The sequence below is a fragment of the Lepisma saccharinum genome, chromosome 27 (assembly GCF_977018435.1).
Source record: "Lepisma saccharinum chromosome 27, izLepSacc3.1, whole genome shotgun sequence".
NCBI lineage: Eukaryota > Metazoa > Arthropoda > Insecta > Zygentoma > Lepismatidae > Lepisma > Lepisma saccharinum.
Window position 1 is genome coordinate 14,468,477 of NC_139255.1, and position 23,415 is coordinate 14,491,891.

At 36.4% G+C, this 23,415-nt stretch overlaps 2 protein-coding genes across 2 annotated transcripts in view; both read right to left on the reverse strand.

The window, feature by feature from the left end:
* LOC145980150 (dipeptidase 1-like) overlaps nucleotides 1-23,415 on the reverse strand; it is a 279,360-nt gene that overhangs the window by 115,028 nt on the left and 140,917 nt on the right. Inside the window, exon 3 of the mRNA XM_083113193.1 lies at nucleotides 4,006-4,180. Within this exon, the coding sequence (XP_082969319.1) occupies nucleotides 4,006-4,180 (175 nt within the window). The remainder of the gene's footprint in view (nucleotides 1-4,005; nucleotides 4,181-23,415) is intronic.
* Nucleotides 12,348-23,396, reverse strand: LOC145980110 (uncharacterized). Its single transcript, XM_083113115.1, has 8 exons — nucleotides 23,293-23,396; nucleotides 20,842-21,005; nucleotides 19,705-20,051; nucleotides 17,969-18,231; nucleotides 17,165-17,346; nucleotides 15,803-15,962; nucleotides 14,793-14,923; nucleotides 12,348-13,618 (listed from the first exon to the last, which is right to left on the reverse strand). Exons 1-8 carry the CDS (start codon nucleotides 23,366-23,368, stop codon nucleotides 13,280-13,282), a joined length of 1,662 nt encoding a protein of 553 aa, XP_082969241.1. The 5' UTR covers nucleotides 23,369-23,396; the 3' UTR covers nucleotides 12,348-13,279.

Below are 23,415 nucleotides of genomic sequence, written 5' to 3' on the forward strand. Positions count from 1 at the left end.
TCGGCGACGACACTCAAAGTATCTCCTTCGAAAAAAAATATAAGGAACATATAGACAATATCACTGCAACAATCCCGGAAAACCCAAAAAACTTTTTTAATCTAATAAACTCAAGAAAAACTAACAGTAGGATTCCAGATGAAATTACACATGATAGTGAACGTGCGATAGGTGACCGAAGAGCAGAACTCTTCAACGCTTATTTTCATGGTAACATCTGCCCGCCGTCTTCCTTTGCAGAGTTGCCAAACGAAAGACCAGTCTGTTCCTCCTCTCTAACAACGCTTGTCACTACACCCGATGAGGTGAAGGATCTATTGTCGACTCTTTCAGCTCACCGTGCCCTAGGACCGGACGATATCAACACCATGTTCCTCAGAAAAACTGTGCATTCCCTGTGCTATCCCCTTTCCATTCTCTTGAACAGATGTTTTTCGGAAGGCATCTTTCCTCACTTTTAGAAACAAGCTAACATCACATCGATTCACAAGAGCGGTAATAAAAATCTTGTTTCATCTAACAGACGAATCTCCTTCTCCTTACTCTCTCCTCTGTCCATCATCTGCGAGAAAGTAATCAAAGACAGACTGTACAAATTTGTTTCTCCGTACTTAAGCTCTATGCAACATGGTTTTCTTCCTGGTAGCTCCTGTCTTACAAACCTGTCTGTTCTACTCTCACATGCTATGAAATGCATTTCAAATAATTCATAATTAGATGTAATATACTTTGATCTAGCCAAAGCCTTTGATACTGTTAGTCATCGTCTTCTGATTCACAAATTATGAAATTGATTCAACATTCATGGCAAATTTCTAACCCTTCTCACAGATTATCTTAGCGATCAGCAACAACGTGTCGTTCTTCCAGGAACTGTTTCTAACTTTCTTCCTGTCCTCTCTGGAGTTCCACAGGGTAGTGTTCTAGGACCTCTCTTGTTCATACTATTCGTCGATGACCTTGCCGACCATCTCACAGCTCCCTCTAGCAATTACCTTCTTTTCGCAGATGACTGTAAAATTTTCAGAAAAATCTAATCTTCTTCAGAATGACATAACAACATTTACTTCTTGGTGCCTGACATGGGACCTTACAATACATCCTGACAAGTGTACTACTCTCACTATCTCTCTCAAGAAGAATCTGCTTAAATCATCTTACTCCATCTCTGGCAATAACATCAAAGTATCCTCTCACAAAGACCTAGGCATTGTTTCCGGCCAGAAGCTCACATTTGAGGCACATATTTTATGCACCACAAAAAAAGCCATGCGTCTCTTAGGTTTACTCTACCGTTTCACTGAAATTAGTGACATCTCAGCCATCACCTTGTACTTCAAATCATTCATTTCCCCAATAATAGAATATTGCTCTCCCGTCCGGTCCATGGCTTGTCCCACTCATCTCTCTCTAGAATCGATTCAGTCTTTCACTTCTTCCTAGCTATAGTCCGTCACAGGGTTTCCTCATTACGCAATTTTTCATCTCCGCATCTCTTGTATTCTCTAAACGTACAAACTTCTTATCAGCGATGTTTGTAGAACGATTTCAGTTATTTATACAAAATTGTGAATTGCAAAATCCGCTGCAACACACTCCTTGAGGAATTCCACTTTCGAGTACCTATGCGCACAACACGCAACACAAGATTATTTCATACAAATAAAACCCAGAGTAGAAATTCAAAAAAGATCTATATTTTATAGACTTGCAGCACAATACAATGATCACCCCTCAAATATTGATATATTTTCCTCCGAGTTTGCCTTTCAGTCTTCTATCAGAAGAAATGGTTGTAATTAATATCACATAGTGCCACCTTTTACATATTTTTTGTTCATTTGCTATTCACTTTTATGTTGTTTTTTTTACTCTTAATTATTTTTTATTTTATTTTATTTTTATTTTTTGCTTATTATTATTATTGCTTTCTCAATGTTGACAATTTCAGTGTAAAATTGCCACCTGTGCTGTATCTGGAATTTTTTTCTCAATAAATAAATAAATATTGGTATAATTACGTACAATAGATAGCTGAAATCTACCAAAAACCGTTCCGCGATCGATGCGTTGGACATTCCTGAAATAGAAGGTTGCCAGGCTTATCATGCACTTTACATTGAACACATCCATGCGTATCTGTTTGCCATGTTGTGTCTTAACCATGCCATCTCGTCCCCCGTCTTTATGGACGCTGCTGTTCTTAGTTCCAACATTTCGGTTGCTTCGTGGTACTAATGATATTCTGCCTTTCTAAGTCTTCCAAACACTGTTTCACTAACCGAAATACCTTTCCCAGACTAGTACCAATCCAGATTGAAGAGACTGACTTTGACATCCCTTTTCGCCACGACTCAATATCCACGCTCCGTATTGTTAAATCAATGCTTCCACTTTGACAGTGTTTTTCGCTGTGGATAGGAATGTAACCCAAATTTTCTCCATGTGTCCACAGTACTCACCTAAACCAATAAAACTCTACTACTATTTGCAGTCCCTGTTATCCAGAGAAGGGGGGAAATCGTGTGGGCAGAAGAAGCAGTACAAGCTGCTGCGAAGGCTGGTAACGGCAATCGCTTTCCCCTGCACGCAATCCCATTCCATCTCACGTGTTCATTGGTGGAGCCGTCTCGAGTCACTACTTGAGCAGATACTTGTTTTGTTTGCTTGATCCAGAGATAGCCGGGACAGGGTGTAGGCCACAGCTTGCTGTGCTTGTGCTGGCCTGCATGTGCCTCTAAAACAGGCTTTATTGCATTCTATTACGTTCCTATATCCGTCCGGTGCAAACCGACCATGTTAGGAAGGTCCTACAAAGCATTTACATGAAGTCCTTGTCAAGTTCCCATAATGTCTTCACACTGTGATTTTGACAACACCAGCATTCTTATCAACGGTTTACTTCCATCTTGTCCAGGTACAGCCAAAGGCAATATCAAAGGGACACCTACATCCTGCAATACTCCCTTCTCTGCAACGCTTTATGTGTGCTGCCTAAAAGTGTATTTTAATAGTAAAATTTCGATGGCAACTTCTACTACCGACGTAGAGTTAGGCAAAACACAAAACGCTAAGCGGGGAAGCGAGTATTTCAGGATCAACGTAGGTGTCCCTTTAATATTGCCGGTGGTTGTACACGTAGAAGGAATAAGAGAGAAGACAAGCGCCAGACTTCCATCACGCCCATTTTACGCTTTAAGCAATTGTTGACTAGTAGCAAAAATAAGTATGAGTTGTGATAAGATGATATTGATGAAGCAACACAAAAAGGAACGCCCATGTACTCGACAGGACTGAAACTCAAGACCTTTGTTAGCGCGATCGGAAGTCGATCACTTTACACGCTCAGCATCTCCCTCACTGTGAGCGCTGTTAGCTTTACAATCTTCCCTCGGACATATTGCCCTTAAGCTTTGCTTTATTTTACTTCACTTTTTGTGCCACTTTTTGGCTAATTTTGCGAAGATAGGGTTGAGTGATGAAATTGATCAATGGACACTCACAAACATCCATGCCAGGCAGGGATTGGAACCCGGGACCCCTTGCGTCGTAGCGCGATGTGCTAGTCACTTCACCACGATATTTCCATTAAGCTTCGACCATTTCAACAGGTCTTTTCTTTTCCCATAACTTTTCCTTCAAAATTTTCTATCTATTCGTTAATCAAAGCTTTCCTGGAAATCAACAATGCCAACTACACACCTGTGCTTTAAACGTAATAGTTTGAAGTTTTCTGATATATTCTTCACTATATGACCAGTTTTCATTAAGAGTTCGTAGTCCATACAGTTTGGAGGTAATGTACTTTAATCGTGTTCCAAAGACGCATTATTATTACTAAGAAAAATAATTACAACAACTGTATTTGATTTAACAGCATGGAAATGGCGCCACTTCAAGTTCAACTGGATTTGCAAAGCAAGAAAAAGGAGAAAGGTGGGTTGAAATCCCTAATCTAGATAAGAAGGAATCTTAATTGTTTCACCTTTGATTGCAATGACTTACCCGTCCACGAGAGGAACTTCCCGCAGGATCCTTTTCACCACTTCCAGCCTCGCCTCCAGCGCTGGAGACCCCCTCTGCTGGAACTCAATTGAAATTCCAATAACTGAGCACATGACTCCGACGAGAACTAGAATTCCAGGAAGAAGGAGCAGCTTATTTAGCTCCATATCCGGACCTGGAATGAACAAAATGGATATCTTAAAGAATTGCTGTTGCGACTTAATTTCAAGATCTGGAAGCGAAATAACATGTGTTATTTATTCGATGCGGGGGTGGGGGAGGCTGTCAGACCCATCATCTCTATTTTTTCGATTTTTCACCTCTGAAAATGTTTATAAAAAAATGAAAATAAATTACATTCTTCCCTAAGGTGTTCCCAATATTTCTGTATCACTTTTGTTGTAGATGATGTTTATTTAGTGTTTTAAGTCCACTTTATGCACAGTAAGGATAATCGGAACTGGACCTACAGTTTAAAGTGGGATCCGAACCACTATGTGCCTCCACCGGGTATCGAGCCCGGGACCCCTTGATTACAAGGCAACGACGCTACCAGTGGGCCACGGGGGAGGCCCCTCTGTATCACTTTTGTTCATAAAAATATAAATGTAATGTAAATGAGAGGCAAAATGTACTAGGTGGATCTATCAGGCGCATCTTTGAATGTTAGTTATTTCAGACACTCATGCCAGTGAGAGTGTAAAATTGGTTGATAATGATAGTCATTTTGGAAATAATAATAATTAATGAACAACTACACCTCTATAAACAAAAGAGCATTAATAAAAAAATATTATAGTTTTAGTGACTGGTAAAATATGTGTGACACTCAAGCAATAATTGGTTATTATTTGTTATTAATTATGATTTTTTTTATAATTATTATAATTAATTAATAAATAACTACCATACATAATCAACAAAGGACGCAGTGATTCAATAACAAAATGGTAATATGTGAATTTTAATAGCATATTTTCAATGGCAGCTTCTATCACCGTAGGTTTAGGCAACACGCATTATGACTTGCAGGGAAGCGAGTTCTCCAGAATCTAGGTGTCCCATTTTTATTGCCAGTGAGTGTACGATGTAGCAACGTTTCAAGGGGTGAAAGGCAAACAAATGAAAACCAGCATTCCTTATAGTTGAACTACATGCAGGTCGGTGGATACTTGAAACTTTTCGGAATAAATAATCCTTAGATTGGCAAAAATGTGGAATGCTGTTTTTGTTAAAACACTATAAAGGTGTGGTTGTGCCTACATATTTCTGCTAGTAGGTGAAAGACCGCATGCGCCGTCGGCTTGCGCATTTGCAAGCTAGTCTTACAACCAGACGGCACTAACTTATCACACACCGTATTGAACACCGTCGTCTACTGACATCGCGATAAATGTTCTCGTTGTTAGATTGATTGATTTGGTGTTTTAAGTCCACTTTATGCACAGTAAGGCTAATCGGGAATGGACCTACAGTTTAAAGTGTGATCCGAACCACTATGTACCTCCACTGGGTATCGAACCCGGGACCCCTGATCACAAGGCGAGGACGCTGCCACGCGCCATCGGGGAGGCCTCTCGTTGTTAGAGTAAGCATGTTAGGTTTAGAGCACTTTGCATAAATCATACATTTATGGTCAAGCCCAGAAAAACTGTTGTGTATTTATTATAAGAGTACTAATCCCTACATGCCTATCTTAAGAACAAAGGATTTGGCCTCTGACGCCAGTAGACGACGGTGCTTAACACGGTGTGCGATACGTGAGATCCCCAACTCAATTACTGTATTTCGGAAACCCAATTGACTGTCCAATTTTCTGCAGGTGAGGAGAAAACTTATTATTCCAATTTAATATTGGGAATCATACACTGAGAAAAAAGTCTGGTTGGCTGGAACAAATCCTAGTTACAGCAACCAAATCCCTTGTTTGTTATACGCGAGCAAAACGTGAAGGTTCAGAGTACAAAATTATTTGGTTGACTTAAATTTGTTCATCCAACCAAATCTTCTGTTTGTTGTATCTAATTGGATGTAGTTCTCTGAGCAAAATGTTTGGTACCATCAACCACATCAATTTGTTGGCAGTAAAGGATCTTTTGTTGGAATTATGATTATTAAAAAGTATGAAATCCCCGGGGGGACAGGGGGGAATTTCCCCCACCAACAATTTTCTCCTAAAAAAATCCAGTTGGTAAAGAAATTGGTTGGCTTCTTTAAAAATAAAGGATTTATTTATGTATGTAATATAAATACCTGATTAAATATATATCAGGTATATATAATATAAATATATAACGTAAGTACCTGATTATACAGGGTGGCTCAATAAGTCACTTAACACCCTCAGTACAAGGCCACTGCAGCGCGCAACATGGAAATGGTGATGACCAATCGTTATCAGGCCAAGGGGGAACCACATTGACGCCACCCACACGGTCGGCGGCCATCTTGATGTCCGCCATCTTGAATTCAACTTCAGAATTTTAAATGGGAAGGGGGTCGTGCGACATATCAAAATAGGCTAGAATTTCACGAGAAATGCAATGGTGAAGGTTTTTTCGACGTATCTTTAACCAGTAAAAAAGTTATGAGTGAATTCTTGTACCAATTTGCTCCTTTTCGAGGTGTTAGAAAAATGCCTTAAAATTTGTTTAGCGCATAGGTAATGCATCGAGATCAAAGTGACGTCTATGGAGAGACGTTCGCATGCCATTGCACATTATTTTAATCGGATACATCCATGAAGATCTGTGCATTTTGAATGGTTGTCGCGAACAATTTACAGTGTGACGCTTACATTGAATTAAAAGTCCTTCACAGTGACAAGGCTAATGTTTATGTTCACAAGGAAGTTCATAAACAGAATATTCGATGATTTTTATCTGATAACCCATTTTCGACAGATCAAAGTTGAATGGTTAGTGTTGGTAAGTTAATGGTGTGGCGTGCTGTGTGGAACACGATTGGTTAGTCAATTTTCCATCAACGGAACCTTAAATGCTTAGGGCTACTTGGATTTGTTAAATAAACAGTTTTTTTCATCCTTGCTTATGGAAGAAGGTACTTTTTACAGAGTTTTTTCAATAGGGAAGAACACCAGAACACTTATGGGAACGTTATGAACCAGTTTTTGTCCAAAGTTAGTTATCAGATGACAAGGGTCACATATTCTGTTTATGAACTTCCTTATGAACATAAACATTAGCCTTGTCACTGTGAAGGACTTTTAATTCAATGTAAGCGTCATACTGTAAATTGTTCGCGACAACCATTCAAAATGCACAGCTCTTCATGGATGTATCCGATTAAAATAATGTGCAATGGCATGCGAACGTCTCTCCATAGACGTCACTTTGATCTCGATGCATTACCGAAGCGCTAAACAAATTTTAAGGCATTTTTCTAACACCTCGAGAAGGAGCAAATTGGTACAAAAATTCAGTCATAACTTTTTACTGGTTAAAGATACGTCGAACAAACCTTCACCATTGCATTTCTCGTGAAATTCTAGCCCATTTAGATATGTCGCACGACCCCCTTCTCATTTAAAATTCTGAAGTTGAATTCAAGATGGCGGACATCAAGATGGCCGCCGACCGTGTGGGTGGCGTCAATGTGGTTCCCCCTTGGCCAGATAACGATTGGTCATCGCCAATTTCAAATTCCATACCGCAGTGGCCTTGTACTGAGGGTGTTAAGTGACTTATTGAGCCACCCTGTAGTATAGATGCATATACTTAGGTATATATTTCATATAAAAAAAAATGCGGTATTTGTAAAGAAGCAAACAAATTCCTTTACCAACTGGATTTTTGTAGGACAAAATTGTTGTGGTGGGGGGAATTGTCCCCCTGTTTAAAAGGATTTCACACTCTATTTTTTTAATATATACTATTGTGAAATTCATTTGTTATATATATTTTTTTTACATAATATGTATACCACTCTCTCACACACACACATGTATGCATTGGTGTAACTTGGTGGGGCAAGGGGGGGGGGTGCTTGCCCTCCTAAAAGTTTCAGGTTTGTTAACATTTACAATTTAAGGATACTTTTAACATCATCCTAAGACCTGAGAAGGTAAGTAATAAATAATACGATATATTTATAATTATGCAAATATAACAATTATTTAGCAAATAATCCTGGACACTATTTTTATGGGATGAAGAACTTTTCGACTCTGGCCCCCAAAAGTTAAGCCTCAAGTTCATACAAGTCCCAAGTTACGCTCATGCATGTATGATGTATGGGTCTAAATTAAGTTATCCTCCCTCCCTTACAAGTCTTTATTTCCATCCTTGGAAAGATATTCCCTGTTATTATATGCAGATGCGATGGGGGCATGGAAGCATATATTTCTTTTCCATATTTGAAAGTGGAGATGATCAGAACCGTGCTATAGCCCCCTTTGCACATCCCTACACCCACTGATGTGAGGCCAGATGAGTGCCACAGCTACTTCTACTAGGACAGACGAAAAATTTCCTCTCTTTTTTTTATCCGATAGAAACAGATATGATCATCAGAACGAGGTATCTTGTATGGTAGTTGGACGTCCTACAAACTGAATCATCATGTTACCACAGGTTACCATGGATGTAAAAAATCGACACTAATGCTATGCACTTAGCGAAAAAAGGGGAACTATATTTTGAGGTACTGTCTTGTATATGTTGCAATGACACATTGCGGGCCTGTGGCACAGTGGTAGCGTCGTCACCTTGTAATCAAGGGGTCCCAGGTTCATTACCCGGTGGAGGCACATAGTGGTTCGTATCAAGGGCGCCGACTTTCCAAAATTTCTGTGGGTGCATGCATATCAATGGGGGTTAGATCTGTAATTATTAAGTATTGTATTCTTTAAACAATTTACATGCACAATGATTGCAAGAGGCAATGATATTATCAACACGTTACTAAAAGAAAATGCCACATTCATACAAATTAAAATGAAAAATCTTCATAAATGCACATAATTTTAATTGTATTGCAGAAAGAACTATGCAAGGATTTTGTTGTGAACAGAAACTACAAAATGACTAACTTTATGTACCAAATAATAATAATAATAATAATCATGACATGTTAACTTTCAATATAAAACACATTCCTTCTTACGTCATTTGCACTTATGAATTTGTTTGCAATTTTGGTAATGTCAATATTTTTAGTCATTTCTTTATGAACATGCAAAATTGCCAAATCATTCAATCTTTTTTGGGTCATTGTTGACCGCAAAAACGTTTTCAATCGTCTAAGTTCTGATAATGACCGCTCAGAGGTACAAGAAGTAACAGGTATAGTTAAAATCACCCGTACAAACTTCACAAATTCTGTGAGCACTTCACGCATGGAACCACTGTTTTCTCTACTTAAAATATTTGTAATGTCTGACAAGTTGGCCACTTTTTGTTTCTTCGTTCTGCACACATCTAGAAACATGTCCCTGTGCAAAGTTAGCTTGTCTTTATCAAAGTCTGTCCCATAGAATTGCAGAATTCAATCAGCACCAATTTGACCTATAGCAAAAGCTTCAAGTTGTGAAATAAGTTCCAATACCTTTGTTTGAAATCTACGATTTAGCGAATCCACAGCCACATCAATTATTTAAAAAATATATATTTGTCTGTTGCCTTTGCACATTTGAAACATTTATGTTTTAGAGGTTAGAAATATTAACTTCCATCTCAATGTTTTAATTGCTTATTATTTTTTGATAATGGCAAGTGAGAAATATTTATTTTATTTTGTTTTTATCAAACTAAAAATCTTGTGGGTGCGGCGCACCCACAAGATTATTTATGTGGGTGCTCGAGCCCCGGAGCACCCACGTAGTCGGCGCGCATGGTTCGTATCCCACTTTGAACTGTAGGTCCAGTACCGATTAGCCAGTCTGTGCATAAAGTGGACTTAAAACAACAAATCAATCAATCAATGACACATTGCAATCTCACTATAATTTTTTGCATCATGTTTTATGGCATATTTCACTCTAGCTACAAAATGTATGTGGTCTACTCAATTTCTGTGCAGTGACATTGAAAAAAAATACCACCTTAACGTAATAATAAACACTTCAGTATGAGGAATTTAAAAAAACAATTAAGAATGGCTAGGTTATAGTGCAGCAGCATCAAATACCAAATCAGCTGGTTGTGAAAAACATGGCAAAGTGACTTCAGTTCAGAGACCTATTTCATCTTGCACTCATATACATATCCACACACAAACAAACTGGTGTCTCGAATAATGAACAAAATCTGTTCCAGGATGTTCATTGAGCAGAACACTGTTTCTCACAGGTCACTATACTCTGTTCCGGGAATCTCAGGAGTGAGCAAATAAAAACAAGTCTCTGCACAAATGGTGACTTGAGAGGGCTCCACCAATGTGACAGGCAATGGAATTGCATGGTTGGGGATAGTGACTTCAGTTGCCAGCCTTTGCAGCAGCGTGTACTGCTTTTTTTTTCCACCTGTTCACTTTGTCCCCTTCTCTGCCGATATACACTGTCTAGCCCAAAAGATTCCCAGGAGAGAGTACATAGCAATAATTTTAATCTATTCCCAAGCCAGGTCAAAAAAAAATCTCTGAACATTGCAAAAGAAAAAAAAATAATGCTGGGAATATCAAAATACCTTCAATGCTAGGATTGTTTAATTTAGAAGTTATAGAAAATATTGTACACACAATAGTTATAAAAAGTACACACATAACAGTATATATGCAAGTACAAATATCTAATTCATTATTATTTCAGCATTTCATGTTTTGATCGGTCTCCTTTTTAGTGTATTTACAACAATCGTTTGTAACGAATTATATAGCCTGGTCGCTGCTAGTAGATGAAATAGAGTACCCCACATGCTTCTCATGCAAGATAATGACCTACATCTGCTGATGGGTTAATCATGTGTGATTATATTTATGCACAGTTTGCAATGTGGGACATTTTCCATCTCGTGCTGATGTTTGTTATGTAGGATGTTTGTTACGTGAGGCACCAGTTTATTTTTAACACATAGAAAAATATTCAATGAATGTAAAAGAAAATGGAAATTAAAGAAATCAAATTATGATACTCTTTTAATGGTACAAGTCCAGTGCACAAGTACACAAAATTTACTACTGAGGACATTTTCATTAATGTTACAGTAGTTGTACAAAATTACTTTAGAAAATAACTGAACTATAATTAATTTACATTGATACATATATGAAATTAAGAAACATAGTGGGTAAGAAAATGGTGCTTTGGCTTGAGATTCTCCTTGAACAATTCTTTGTACAGAAAATTATGCTCAGCTATTAGTGCCTCCAACAATATGCAAATGCTACTTTGGTAAGTTCGAGATGTTACAATTTCTACAATTTCTGCAAGTACAACATATAAACACCAAAAATCATTATCCGAAGGCACAAGATCACCTATCAACAGACCAAAATAACGCACAAAACAAAGCATTTCAGAAGCTGAGTACATAATTTGACCCTTCTTCAGATGTTCCATCGTAATCTTTGGTGGTATATTACTTGTTTCAGATAAGCCGTAATCAAAGAATTTTAGCCTATCATTAAGAGTTTCTAATGTACAGTACTTATTTTCAATTATTTTTTTTACTATTCTAGCCATATCATACCTACAAATCCCTTCAAGAATGTCATGCATGATATCCACAGCAGCATTCTTTGTGACATGAAAACCAGGAAGTGTATTCCATATGCATTCTTCTTTAATTCCTGTTTCGGTATAATTGTTTACTAAAACATCAGCTTCATAATTCTGTTCATTTCTCATCAACTCTGCTTTTTCGGTTTCAAGTTGCTGTATCAAATTCTTGTGCGCTTTGCAGAATCTACAGGGAAAATTTCCTGAGAAGTTCTCAATGAACCCAAAAATAGAATTCATGCCAAGATTATCTCCTAGTATCAAACTTACCTTAAAATGCAACTGCTTTTCTAATCCATTGTGATTAACTGTTAACCCATGAATTTCCAATGACACAAGCTCTTTTTTTAGCTCCTTGAATACAGACTCATTGCCAAAAGTACTCCTATCTACACTGTGAAACAGCAAAGCCAAGAAAATATTTTCTAATGTTGACAAATACTCTGCAGATAATCCACCCACTATATAATACACTGCGCCTAACTTATTTTTACCAGCGTGACCGCTCAATGGGTTATCTACTTCAAAATCATCAAAATATAAAAACAATAGAATTTCATATTCATATTGTTTCTCCCTCTGCCTCCAGAATTGACCTTGTATGTAATGTGTTATAGGTTCCTCGCAATCTGAGAGGGTATACATATTTTTAAATATATCGTCTAAGACCCCTGGTAATTCCAAAAAGATTTTTAACACTTTACTCATGGAAATGAACTGTCCATAGTGATGCTCAATATCCAAAACTACTTGGCCACATTTTCTTTTGTTACAGATAGATTCGCCGATTTTAAACTGGCTAGGTTTAATGAGAAATTTTGATTCTATAAAATATTTGAACCTGAGATGTTCTGTATGTAATTTATCAAAAGGATCCATCACAGATCGCAATAAACATCTCATATCTTCCGTTGTCTCATTTGATTTATCAACCAGAAGAGGCTCAATTTTACAAGTCAGAAAGTCAAGTAACCCGTAGCGTAAAAAATCTGTACAATATTCTATTGTTTCCTGAACTTGGTTTCTTGTGTAGCTGGAATTACTGTATAGTTTAGCAATAAACGATACAGCAGAAGCATGCAATGAATTTACAAACCTGTTAATAGGTACAGACTTCAGTGAATTTACATTGGTGCTTGTACTTTTAGGACCACTGCTAGCTGCAGGAAATTCTTGACACACTGTCCCAGATATCTGTGGCATAGTATAAGTAACTGCAACATTATTTCTACAATGTTTAGTTTCTAGATGTCTCCGAAACGTGTATGCATTTTGGAAACTTCTTTGACAAGTTCCTTGACCACAATGATAGGCAGTCAAATAAGTGCCAGAATGCTTGTAACTTACGTGCCAAAGAAGCAATTTAGGAGTACCCAAAGTTTTTTTGCACCTATAGCAAGTAAACATATTGATGTGCAAGAATATTACATGGAAGAATCAACTATAATGCACTTACACATATTTACACTACATTTTACACTATCACTACATATTACACTTTCATTACATATTACACTTTCATTACATATTACACAACATATTGAATACTTTTATTTGTTAAGATCAAAATTAGTTTCTCTTTCTCAGCAAACTGCACCTTCACTGAATGCACTGGAGAGCACTGAGTGCTTCAAACACTCTTGGAATTTTTGAATCCCATTTTGTTGTTATGTGATAGATTGCCAGCTGAATAAGTAACCAGATATGTTCTGATTCTGGAGGATATGATGCATTGAGAACATGAAAAGCCTTAAAACATATATCCAAGCTCTTCAAAACTGAAGTCATCTTGTACAATGTGCTGTCAATATTTACATAACAACTCTGAATTTCAGTCACTGATGGCCCAACTACAATTATGTAAGGCTGCACTGTGAGGCCTATATTCTGCATTTTTTGCACCTTGTTGTATTTCAGTCTGTTAATGTCTCCAGGAATCTAATACAGAAAGAAAAAATACAATAAATACACATAGCCGGTTGGTTGGTCAGTTCAATCAGAATTACAAAATTCTATGACCCTCAAACATGTTGAAATAAATATAAAGAAAACATTCAAAACTTACATGTAAGGAAATATTTGCTGCAGAATGTATTTTCAAGATAACTGTTATCAATTTACACATATTGTACATACAGTGGGATGCATAAGTATTCCTTGGCAAATCACCCATGACTATTTCCATTCATTTTTCTCTTGCATCCGACGTGTTTTTACGGACTGGCTGTGAATGTATGCTGGTGTAGAAGTTGTTAGCAGCTCGTTTGGTATTTTGTTTCAATCACTGAAAAAGAGAATAAACACGTTCTGGGACCATTTGCTTGGGAATACTTATGCATCCTGCTGTACATATTGCTTGCATTGTGGTTTCCTTTTCATAACTTAACAGTTATTACAAGTAAATGAACATTTTTTTGTCGTGATGCTTGGAGACACCCCCTCCCCTCAAAAATATAAGAATACCTGTAATACTAAGTTATAAAATGGAAAGTTGAATATATTTGTGATGCCGTATTTAAAATTTTCTAAAAGTGAACACTACATTCCACAAGTGTGACACTGAAGTCTAGATTACTTCCTCTCTGTCTCTCTCTTCCTTCTGTATATGTGTCTGTGTGTGTGTGTAATTGTTAAAAGGAATGCAAAAAATATGTGGTTATTTATCTTACGCATTATGGTGACTGGTAATGATATAAGATACCATTCACGTGAAAATAAATTTTCACACTAAGTACACATTCCGAGCTTCCAACTCTGTGAAACAGCAGCCCATTGCATCGAATCTCACTCCCTCTGTTATCTGTCTTTTTTAAATCAGAGCTCTATTTCTTACGATGTAGATTTCCTATTGACATCACAATGCTGAATCAACACCAAAAATGTTTGCCTCCCACTTGGCTTGCATCAGTTACGTGGGAGATCTGCTAATTGTCAAGCATTATATTAAAATTTGAACCTGGAACACCACCTTGAGTAGTGAGTCAGCCAAGCAGAGGCCATGTAGTTATCAAGCTACTATATGGCTGTCTACTCCAATGCTATGAGTTCTTTACACCAATACCCCTAACTGAGACTACATTATCTATATGGAAAGAATTGTGAACAAAAATACCTTTGCATGACATATAATTCCTTCCTGGCTTTCCAGGATGGATGGTTTCCATTGCTTTCTCACACTCCTGATTCTCCCTGGAGGTGGTTGCATATAAGGAAGCAACATGATTTGCACTGTATGCTTTGAATCTGAAATTATAGTTCCAATAGGGTACTTAGGTAATTGATTACACATCCTCAACATTTTCTCAATGCAAAATTTGAAAATGTTTCAAAGGAAAATATTATCCATTAACAAAAATACTTAATATTATCTAGACCTACTGGAAGCATGCAGGCAGAATATGTTACTGAATTAATTGAATAATATAACCTGCATGCTTCTATTTGAAATATTTATATAATTATGGATAAACAGCAGCCCACTAAACTTCTGACTCCTGAGCACTTTCTAGAAATATGGTATATGATTTATGAAGAACTAAACACTATATCTTCAAAAGCAATGGTAACATGTTATAGTTTAATTAAAAATTGAACGTTGAGTTGAGTTGGTGTTTAAGTCCACTTTATGTACAGAAAGCTAATCGGGACTGGACCTACAGTTTAAAGTGGGATCCGAACCACTGTATGGTTCCACCGGGTATCGAACCCGGGACCTCTTGATTACAAGGCGATGGCACTACCACTGCGCCATCGAAAAATTTAACCTATCGTGAATAAGAGCACATTTATCTTTATGCCATACTACATTAAGTAAAGTCAAGGGTTCTTTTAAAGAGGCAATCTTGCAAGACAAGTACATCGGTGTAAATGAGTAAATTGTAATGGTGTATATTGCAAGAAAATCAAAAACACTTCCAACAACTTTTAATCCGTTTCGTTTTCACTTATATTTTCTTTAAAAATTTTAAGATTAATAACAACCAACAGTGTATATAATGAAATACGTCCATTCCTTCTCCAATTAGAATTTGATAAAGTATTCATGCCTAGCTTTTGAAATGATTAATTTCTTTCTTTTCATTCTTATCATACAGGTGAAATATGATGAAACTCTGAACTTACCATCACTTAAATTAGCACCATCTAACAACGACACTAGTTTCATATAATTGACATCTGTTGAGCCACTTTTTAAGGATCTTAAATTCTGGAAAAAAGTTTCCCATTGTGTCAGAAGTTCAAATACACTTTCTGGATGTGCCTGTTCAAAGTCTGATTCTATCTATATAAAGACAAAAAAAAAAAAAAAAAAAGAAGTAGTAATATACATAAGTAGCAATCAAAAGACAGAACAAAAGTAGATGTATTTATTTCTATACAGCTTTGTCCTGTGCTTCTATCCCATATTGTGAAATCGACAATACACCATGACCAGGATTTTTTACATCAAGTGAATGTAAATATCTTACAGTGTCTCAAGTCTTTTAATGTGAATGGTTAGGAGGATATTAATCATACTGCCCACATATACCTTTTGAAATCATGTTAGTTGCATTAAGGCAGTAAGAAAACTGACCCTCGTCACCCAGTCTCTTCCGATATATGATTGTTTCTTTATCTTTTCTTCATTTCCACCACAGCAAAAAAAAAAAGAAAAAAAAAAGAAACAACAAAAACATAGAGCCACTTCCTAATATTCTGGGATACACTGCCTTCCTTGTCTCATACATTCATCCCATAACTACAAAGTTACAACCTATATGCTATTAGTGAGAGAACTGGAGTCACAGTGGTCTTATGGCATTTTACTGCTACATCAGAGACCCAGGTTCGATTCCTGGGGTGGGTGATGTAAGATCAGAGATCTTTTGGCCTTGTCCCTGCATAAAGTGACTCTGGGGTTCACTCAGCCGAATATAAATAGGTACCTGGGGTAACCCTGGGAAGTAAAGGTGGCCACAGCATGGTGCTGATCACATCACCTTTAAAACTTGGGTGGAGGGGGGCAAGGAGAGTTTACTACTTTTTAGTTGACGAGGCTTAGCATTACGAGGCCCTAATACTGGAGCAAAAATGGCTAATCGTCACCACTTTGTAGGGCCCTAACCCCCACATCCCCTAAATGTGCCTTCATGGCACAATGCAATATGCACATGTAACTTTTCCTTACCTACAAACCCCTATGAGAGAATATGTACTGTAGACATATTTTACCAATACGATAACATCATTACGATAAATTATAAAAAATATAGTCACAAATTATCCTAATATATATAAACAGCACTGGAACTGTATTACACCAGCAGAAAATATGAAAACGAAGCTCCTGGGAAAGATAGATGTGTGTGGCACCCAAATAATATAACAAAAAATGGGACAATAAAAAGCACAAATGTTTAATTTGTACAAAGCATTGAACACTTCCAATTTTTACAAATCTTTCAACTTATTCATTTATTAAGAAATGAGATGTGTGCTTACCAATGTATATCCCAAGCTGTGCTGTAGTACTGGCCAATCCTTTATAAAATGTTGCACTGTGCTTCCATCACTTTTCAGATTCTGTTCCTGCCTCATGCTCCAAGTATTCTTCCAATGTTTTAGTACTTCTGGCCATGGTTCGCAACTATTTGCCAGCCAGGACTTGCTGTTTTCTTGTTCGTCTTTAAGATAAACAGAGAATATGGAAATATTACACAATAGTTTCCACTCCGATAAATTTCTGAACTTCCATAATGATACACATAATAATGAAAATAATGTAAATTATGTATAATATCAATCACAGTAATGAGAAAACTATAAGAACTGAAAAAATTACAATCTCATAATGCTATTGCCAGTGCACTGTGCCTTATCTGGGAATTGAACCAGATTACAATGTGATGGCATTCCCACCATGCCCTATAAGACTTTGATTTGCACTCTTCATTTCATTTTTCGTCCATGTTATAATTTCATTACAAATGGAACATATCAATGAATAACAGCACATTTAACTCTATTTCATACTACTTTAAGTCAAATCAAGGGTTCTTTTAAGAACCTTTCAAGAACTTCAAAAATTAATATGTATGTCCCCATTTACTAAAAATTAAATCTGCCTTACTCTGCAGAAAATAGGTGACTACATGTAACAGATTTGTTATCGCAAATCTTTGTAAAATGGTACAATGGGTTTTAGAGAACATTTACACTGTTAAACAAATAAAAAGGATAAAGAAATGGAAAATTTTTAAGTTGATGAAAAACACACATTAAATATCACAAAATTTATGAAATTACCTGAAATAGTAGTATCCACATCAATTGCTGATTTTTCTGATAGGCCTATTGTCCTGGATACACTGCCTAGAATCCCAACACTTCTCAATTCTCGACATTTATTTCTGTATTTGTCCACCAACTTTCCCTTTGATATACAGGATTTGTTCACTCTGCTATCTCTCTTTTTAACTGGAGGAATATAATAAACTGAAACACTTTCTGTCTGGAATATAGACACTATACTTTCTGCTATACTTTCAAATTGGTCATTTCGCAGGCGTCTGCAAAATACAAAATTAGAGATGAGATAAGAATGTGGTATCTCCCCTCTGTAGCAATGGTTTAATTATATTTCTACATAATTAAAAGTTTGAGGCAATACTAAAACTTGTTCATTAATAAAATGTGGAGTTATTTTACTTCTGTTCTGTAATATTTGTTTGTCAGATCGAATTTTAGGAAGTTAGAATTCCTGTAGTATCATAATCAAACAAAAACATGTACAGACATTTAAATGCACATTGTACTCATCATTACTTTCCTTTCGTCATACCTTTCAAAGCACTTGTGTGTGTGTGTGTGTGTGTTCATTTCTGTACACTAAAAGTCCGAAAAATAATCATGTATGTGTTTATTTTGTTTGATACTTGACCTGTTCTAGTTAATACTATAGGCAATCGGTACACGATAGTCATGTTTTTCTTACGTTCCACCAAAAGTACACTCATAACACTACTATTAATTAGATTCTTCTTTGGATATCTATCTTTGGTAATGAATATCATGGTGACCAAAGCTGTTATCATGCTCCGAGTAGTCATCTCATGAATATTTACATGATGTATCTTTACATAACTAATAAAAAAATAATAAGCCAGCATCCAGTAACCTTGCTGCAAGAAGAAAAGTAACTCTGCTGAACTGACAATAAAGAAATGGGAACAGGTTAAATGGCTGTCATTGTAGATTGAGTTGGTCTTTTTTAAGTCCACTTTATGCACAGTAAGGCTAATTGGGACTGGACCTACAGTTTAAAGTCGGATCTGAACCGATATGTGCCCCACCGGGTATCGAACCAGTGTCCTCTTTATTACAAGGCAACGACGCTACCATTGTGCCATCAGGGAGGCTGGCTGTCATTGTAATAGTACTTACGCCTAAATATAAGAATGCTCATAATAAACAATGCCAAATCCATGGTACAGTTCTTCACAAGATTAAAAATAGTGTAAGTGACATTTATGTCCAGGCTATGCTTTATGTGCATAAAATTCTAAAATTTGGGCATAAATTACACACTGGTATGAGTTCTGTAGACGTGAGGTAAAATATGAGTCTATGGCAATGAAATTTCACTATTGTCAGTTCTATTTTTACCTGACAAAAAAATCTGGTATTCTTCATAAGTGAATTTACTGGGTTAATGCAAATATAGTCTTCCGCAGTCATTTCAGCTATTAAATGATGCTGTTGTATTTTCATTTGCAAGTGCAAGTTATCTACACTACACTTCTGTCAAACACAAATGATCAAGATATTTTTGTCAACTACTGAAAAAAGCTACTGGTATTGCATAATGTTCCTTTTCACTAAATAAACACACTAGTCACTGTTTACCAGACGTCTTTTCCTTTTTTTTTTGTTCAAGTGGAATTTGCAAAATGAGCTTTGTCCCTGATAATAGGCATCTCATAAAATATACTTTAGTGGGGTAGTTCTAAAACTCAGAGAGAATGTTTCAAGCAAAAACTTACACATTAGGATTCTGTAATAAATGGTTGATGATGATATCAACGAGCAGACCTCTGGTCTTACAATTTAGTGATTTTCCTGTCTCATATGTCCCAAGGACAAATCTTCCAGTTCCACTTCCTTGTAAGATATCCAAAATGTTTTGTGACGTAAATGGTTCTTGTATTTTAACTGGAATGCTTCCAGATGTCTCCGGTACATCTATGCTATATTCTGCTATTCCACCCTCAGGTTTCACATTATTTACACTTGTATCTTCACAGCACACATCAAATTCATCTATGTAGTTCTCACTTATAGTACTACCAGCTGGTGTATTTGTCAAAGTTTCAGCTGATGAAGATTGCACCTAAATTAAAAAAAAATGTAAAAATAAATATGTAACTTTTATTGTTTACATAAAAAAATGTTTAATGCTTCTTAGTTATACATGAAAAGGAAAAACCATTTGGATAATTCTGATAATTTTTACTTTAATTCATGATTCAATAGAGAAGGAAATCACATAACTTATCTTACATGGTCCCTTCTTTTCATCATTATTGTTGTTTTTTATCACCATGTTAGGCTTATCTGTTTATTTTTAGCCTTCACAACTCTTTGGATGCTCGTTTTATAAATACCCATGCAGTTTAGTAACAACATGAAAATAAATATGTGAACACTAGTTCAAAATGTAAAATGTATTCATTTCAAGCTCATCAGGTCACCTTCAGAGCATCATGCCCTGCAGGTTAAAAATGGTATTAAACAAAAAGGATGGACAAGATGAAGGGAAGAATAAGCTGTAACTACATTCCCAGGTGTTCTGGGTTGAAACGTAAAACCTGACATATTTCTTTCCCCCATGCACTCGTATTGCATAATCGAGGTTATAAAATTTAAGTCAAAAAAGAAAGTCACACATAACATTTCTTGTAAATTTAACATGAAATGGAAGAAGAGAAAAGTATATGCATACATTGTAAAGACTCAAAATTGGAAACCTCGGTGTTGAGCAGTTAATGGAGTAGTTCACCAAGTTGGTTCTCAATTTTGATGAGGGAAATATGAGACATTAAATTACATACCTCTGTAGGACTAGCAAGTAAGAAACAAGAAACTGAAGTGTAGAAATATATGACAGTTAGGTTACATACCTCTTTAGGCGTATCAAGTAAGTACCCTGTAGATGATAGTTTTACTTGTTCTCTGTATTCTTCAAGTTTTTTCATAAAAATTGCTCTTCTGCCGATTTTTGGAATAAGTTCTCTGAGATGATCTGCAGTGAGCATGCACAATGCACCTATGTCTATTTCATGCTCTGAAAACAAATATAGCAAAATTTTGGAAGAATAAGTAAGAAAGTTTAATTTAGAAAATCCAGGGCTGTGTCAGAATACAGCATTTCTGTCTCTTTCTTGTTACAACAGAAGCCATCTTTTTCTTCAAATGTATGGTGGTTTGTTTGTTTTTATAAGCACTGGTTATTCCTATTTCATTAATCTTGATGAAAAGGTGAAGGGATGAAGTGGCATGAATGAGGTTCAGCATGAGGCCATTCTTTATGTAACCTAAGTGGCCTTTGCCATTGTTAAAGGTTCTGAATAAAAGTTTGTAACCTTAACCACTAACACAAAATTGTTTTGAAAATGAATGGTAAGTGAGGTTATAAAACAGACACAAGAGTTGACAACAGTGATTTTAATTTATGGTTATTTATGATATTTATGATGTGGTTTCTGTGAGGGTGGTAAGGGTGCTATTAGATAGGGATCCAATATTTCTGCAAACAGAATTCAGTACTTTAGTATTATACGTACTACCTGGTTAGGTTAGGTTAAGAGTATTAGCTAGTTTCAGGATCGACAAAATCATGTTTGCAAGGGGAATATAATTTAACATAGGCAAATGAGGTAGTCGGTATAATACTCAAGTACCCAGAATTCTATTATGCACATGATACTAGAAATGAACAATTATCAAAAACAGGAATCACAACGAGTTATCTAATTCCTTCTTTTACATCACTTTTGGCTAATCTCAATAAAAACGATGAATTGTTATTTGATTAAATTGATGCACAGACACTCCCAAAGGAACACTGCCTCGACCAGGACTGGAATATGGAACCCTCAGTTGGCTACCATGGCATCAATTATTTAATGGAACTGATGTTTTAAGTGCATGAAGTAAATTGAAAGTAGAATGACACAAAAATGTCGTTTAAGCCCATTTTGTGCTCAGATAACTTAATCGGCATTTGAACTAAATTTAAAATGCAATCTAGAACAACTGGGCAATGCACCTACACTGGGAATCAAACCTGGAATATCTTTCTTACAAGGTGACAAGAATCGTGGTCAAAAATGCTGTACACCTTATACATCAAATAATTAAGCATGCACCATGGTCCATAACCTGTGCATATAACTTCCATATTTACTTATTGTGTATAATAAACACCTAAGTTAAAGTAACAATGAAATGCAAACAATTGCATCATCGGTAAAAATTTACTATCCTTCGGACACCTCTAATATTTTCGTTTCGTCAATTTTTGACATTCGTACTTACGTATCTGCTTCGCGGAACATTCCTGAAGGTGTATCAATGTTGTTTTGATGAAATTTGAACTATGTTTTCTAACCTAACAGAACTAACCTAACCACGCGCCAATGGTTCGCAATTATTTCCAATTTCTGGATCCTGATACTAACACGACACCAAATTTTAACTATGTTTCCTAACCTAACAGAACTAACCTATCCACGCACCAATGGTTCATGGGGCTAGCTATTCTCCGTTGGAGAATTAATTTTCAACGAACAACATGAATTTCAGCTATGAAACATTCCCACATCACACAAAACACCTTCCCGATGTTCGACAATGCTACAGGAACTTATTACGGTAAGTAGTTTCTTATGTAAAAATAAATAAATGTGTCCGAAGGATAGTAAACAAGTACCAAAACAACTTAAAAATTACCTTACGCAAACAAGCACGCTTGCCATGGACAATGTATTTTCCGTTAACAAGCGACTGTAAGTATCGTAGACCAATGGGAATTAATGTAGAAATAATTCGGAAGCTTAGTAGCATGCATTTAGGGACTTTATGTTAATGCTAAGAGAACCAAACCTGACCTGCCTAACAACCACGAAAGCATCTAATGAACAAATCTTAAGTACTCGCTAAAACTCTGCAGTATGTGTTAACAGACGTAAATGAAAGTCGAACCATGCGAAAATTGCATTCTTAGTATCATGAAATCTGAATAAAACAAAATGAACTTGGGCGGGAAAGGTTCCTGGCCCGAGAATCAAACCCATGTTGTCCGCATGGTAGTAAAGATGCTACGCAGACTGAGCTACCACGCCTATGTAAACGCAAAACACACTTGCGCCACATGTAATGCATTATATTCTCTATACTGTATGATTAGATAGTACATACTTGATTAATTAGTAGAGATTAAAATACGAGAGACAAAACCGACACCGATGTGGCAGACTCGAAAATATGCATTTCAACTCGTACGCCTGTACGCAAATTAATATTTATGTTTTTCACATATTATGATTTCTATTTAAAACTGTTCCACTTACCAGCAAATGTAGGAATTAGACCTTCAAAGCCCCACAACTTCAAAAGAATCGATACTTCGTTTCCGAGATCCGCCATGTTTTTCTTGTCACACTTGCCAGTACGAGAATCACGTTCTTTTTGTT

Coding starts and splice junctions, on each gene's coding strand:
- LOC145980110 (XM_083113115.1), bottom strand. CDS start 23,368: ATGGCGGATCTCGGAAACGAAGTATCGATTCTTTTGAAGTTGTGGGGC. Junction 21,006..23,292: donor TCTAATTCCTACATTTGCTG/GTAAGTGGAACA, acceptor ATTTGTTTTCAG/AGCATGAAATAGACATAGGT. Junction 18,232..19,704: donor TTATTACAGAATCCTAATGT/GTAAGTTTTTGC, acceptor TGTATTTTGCAG/ACGCCTGCGAAATGACCAAT.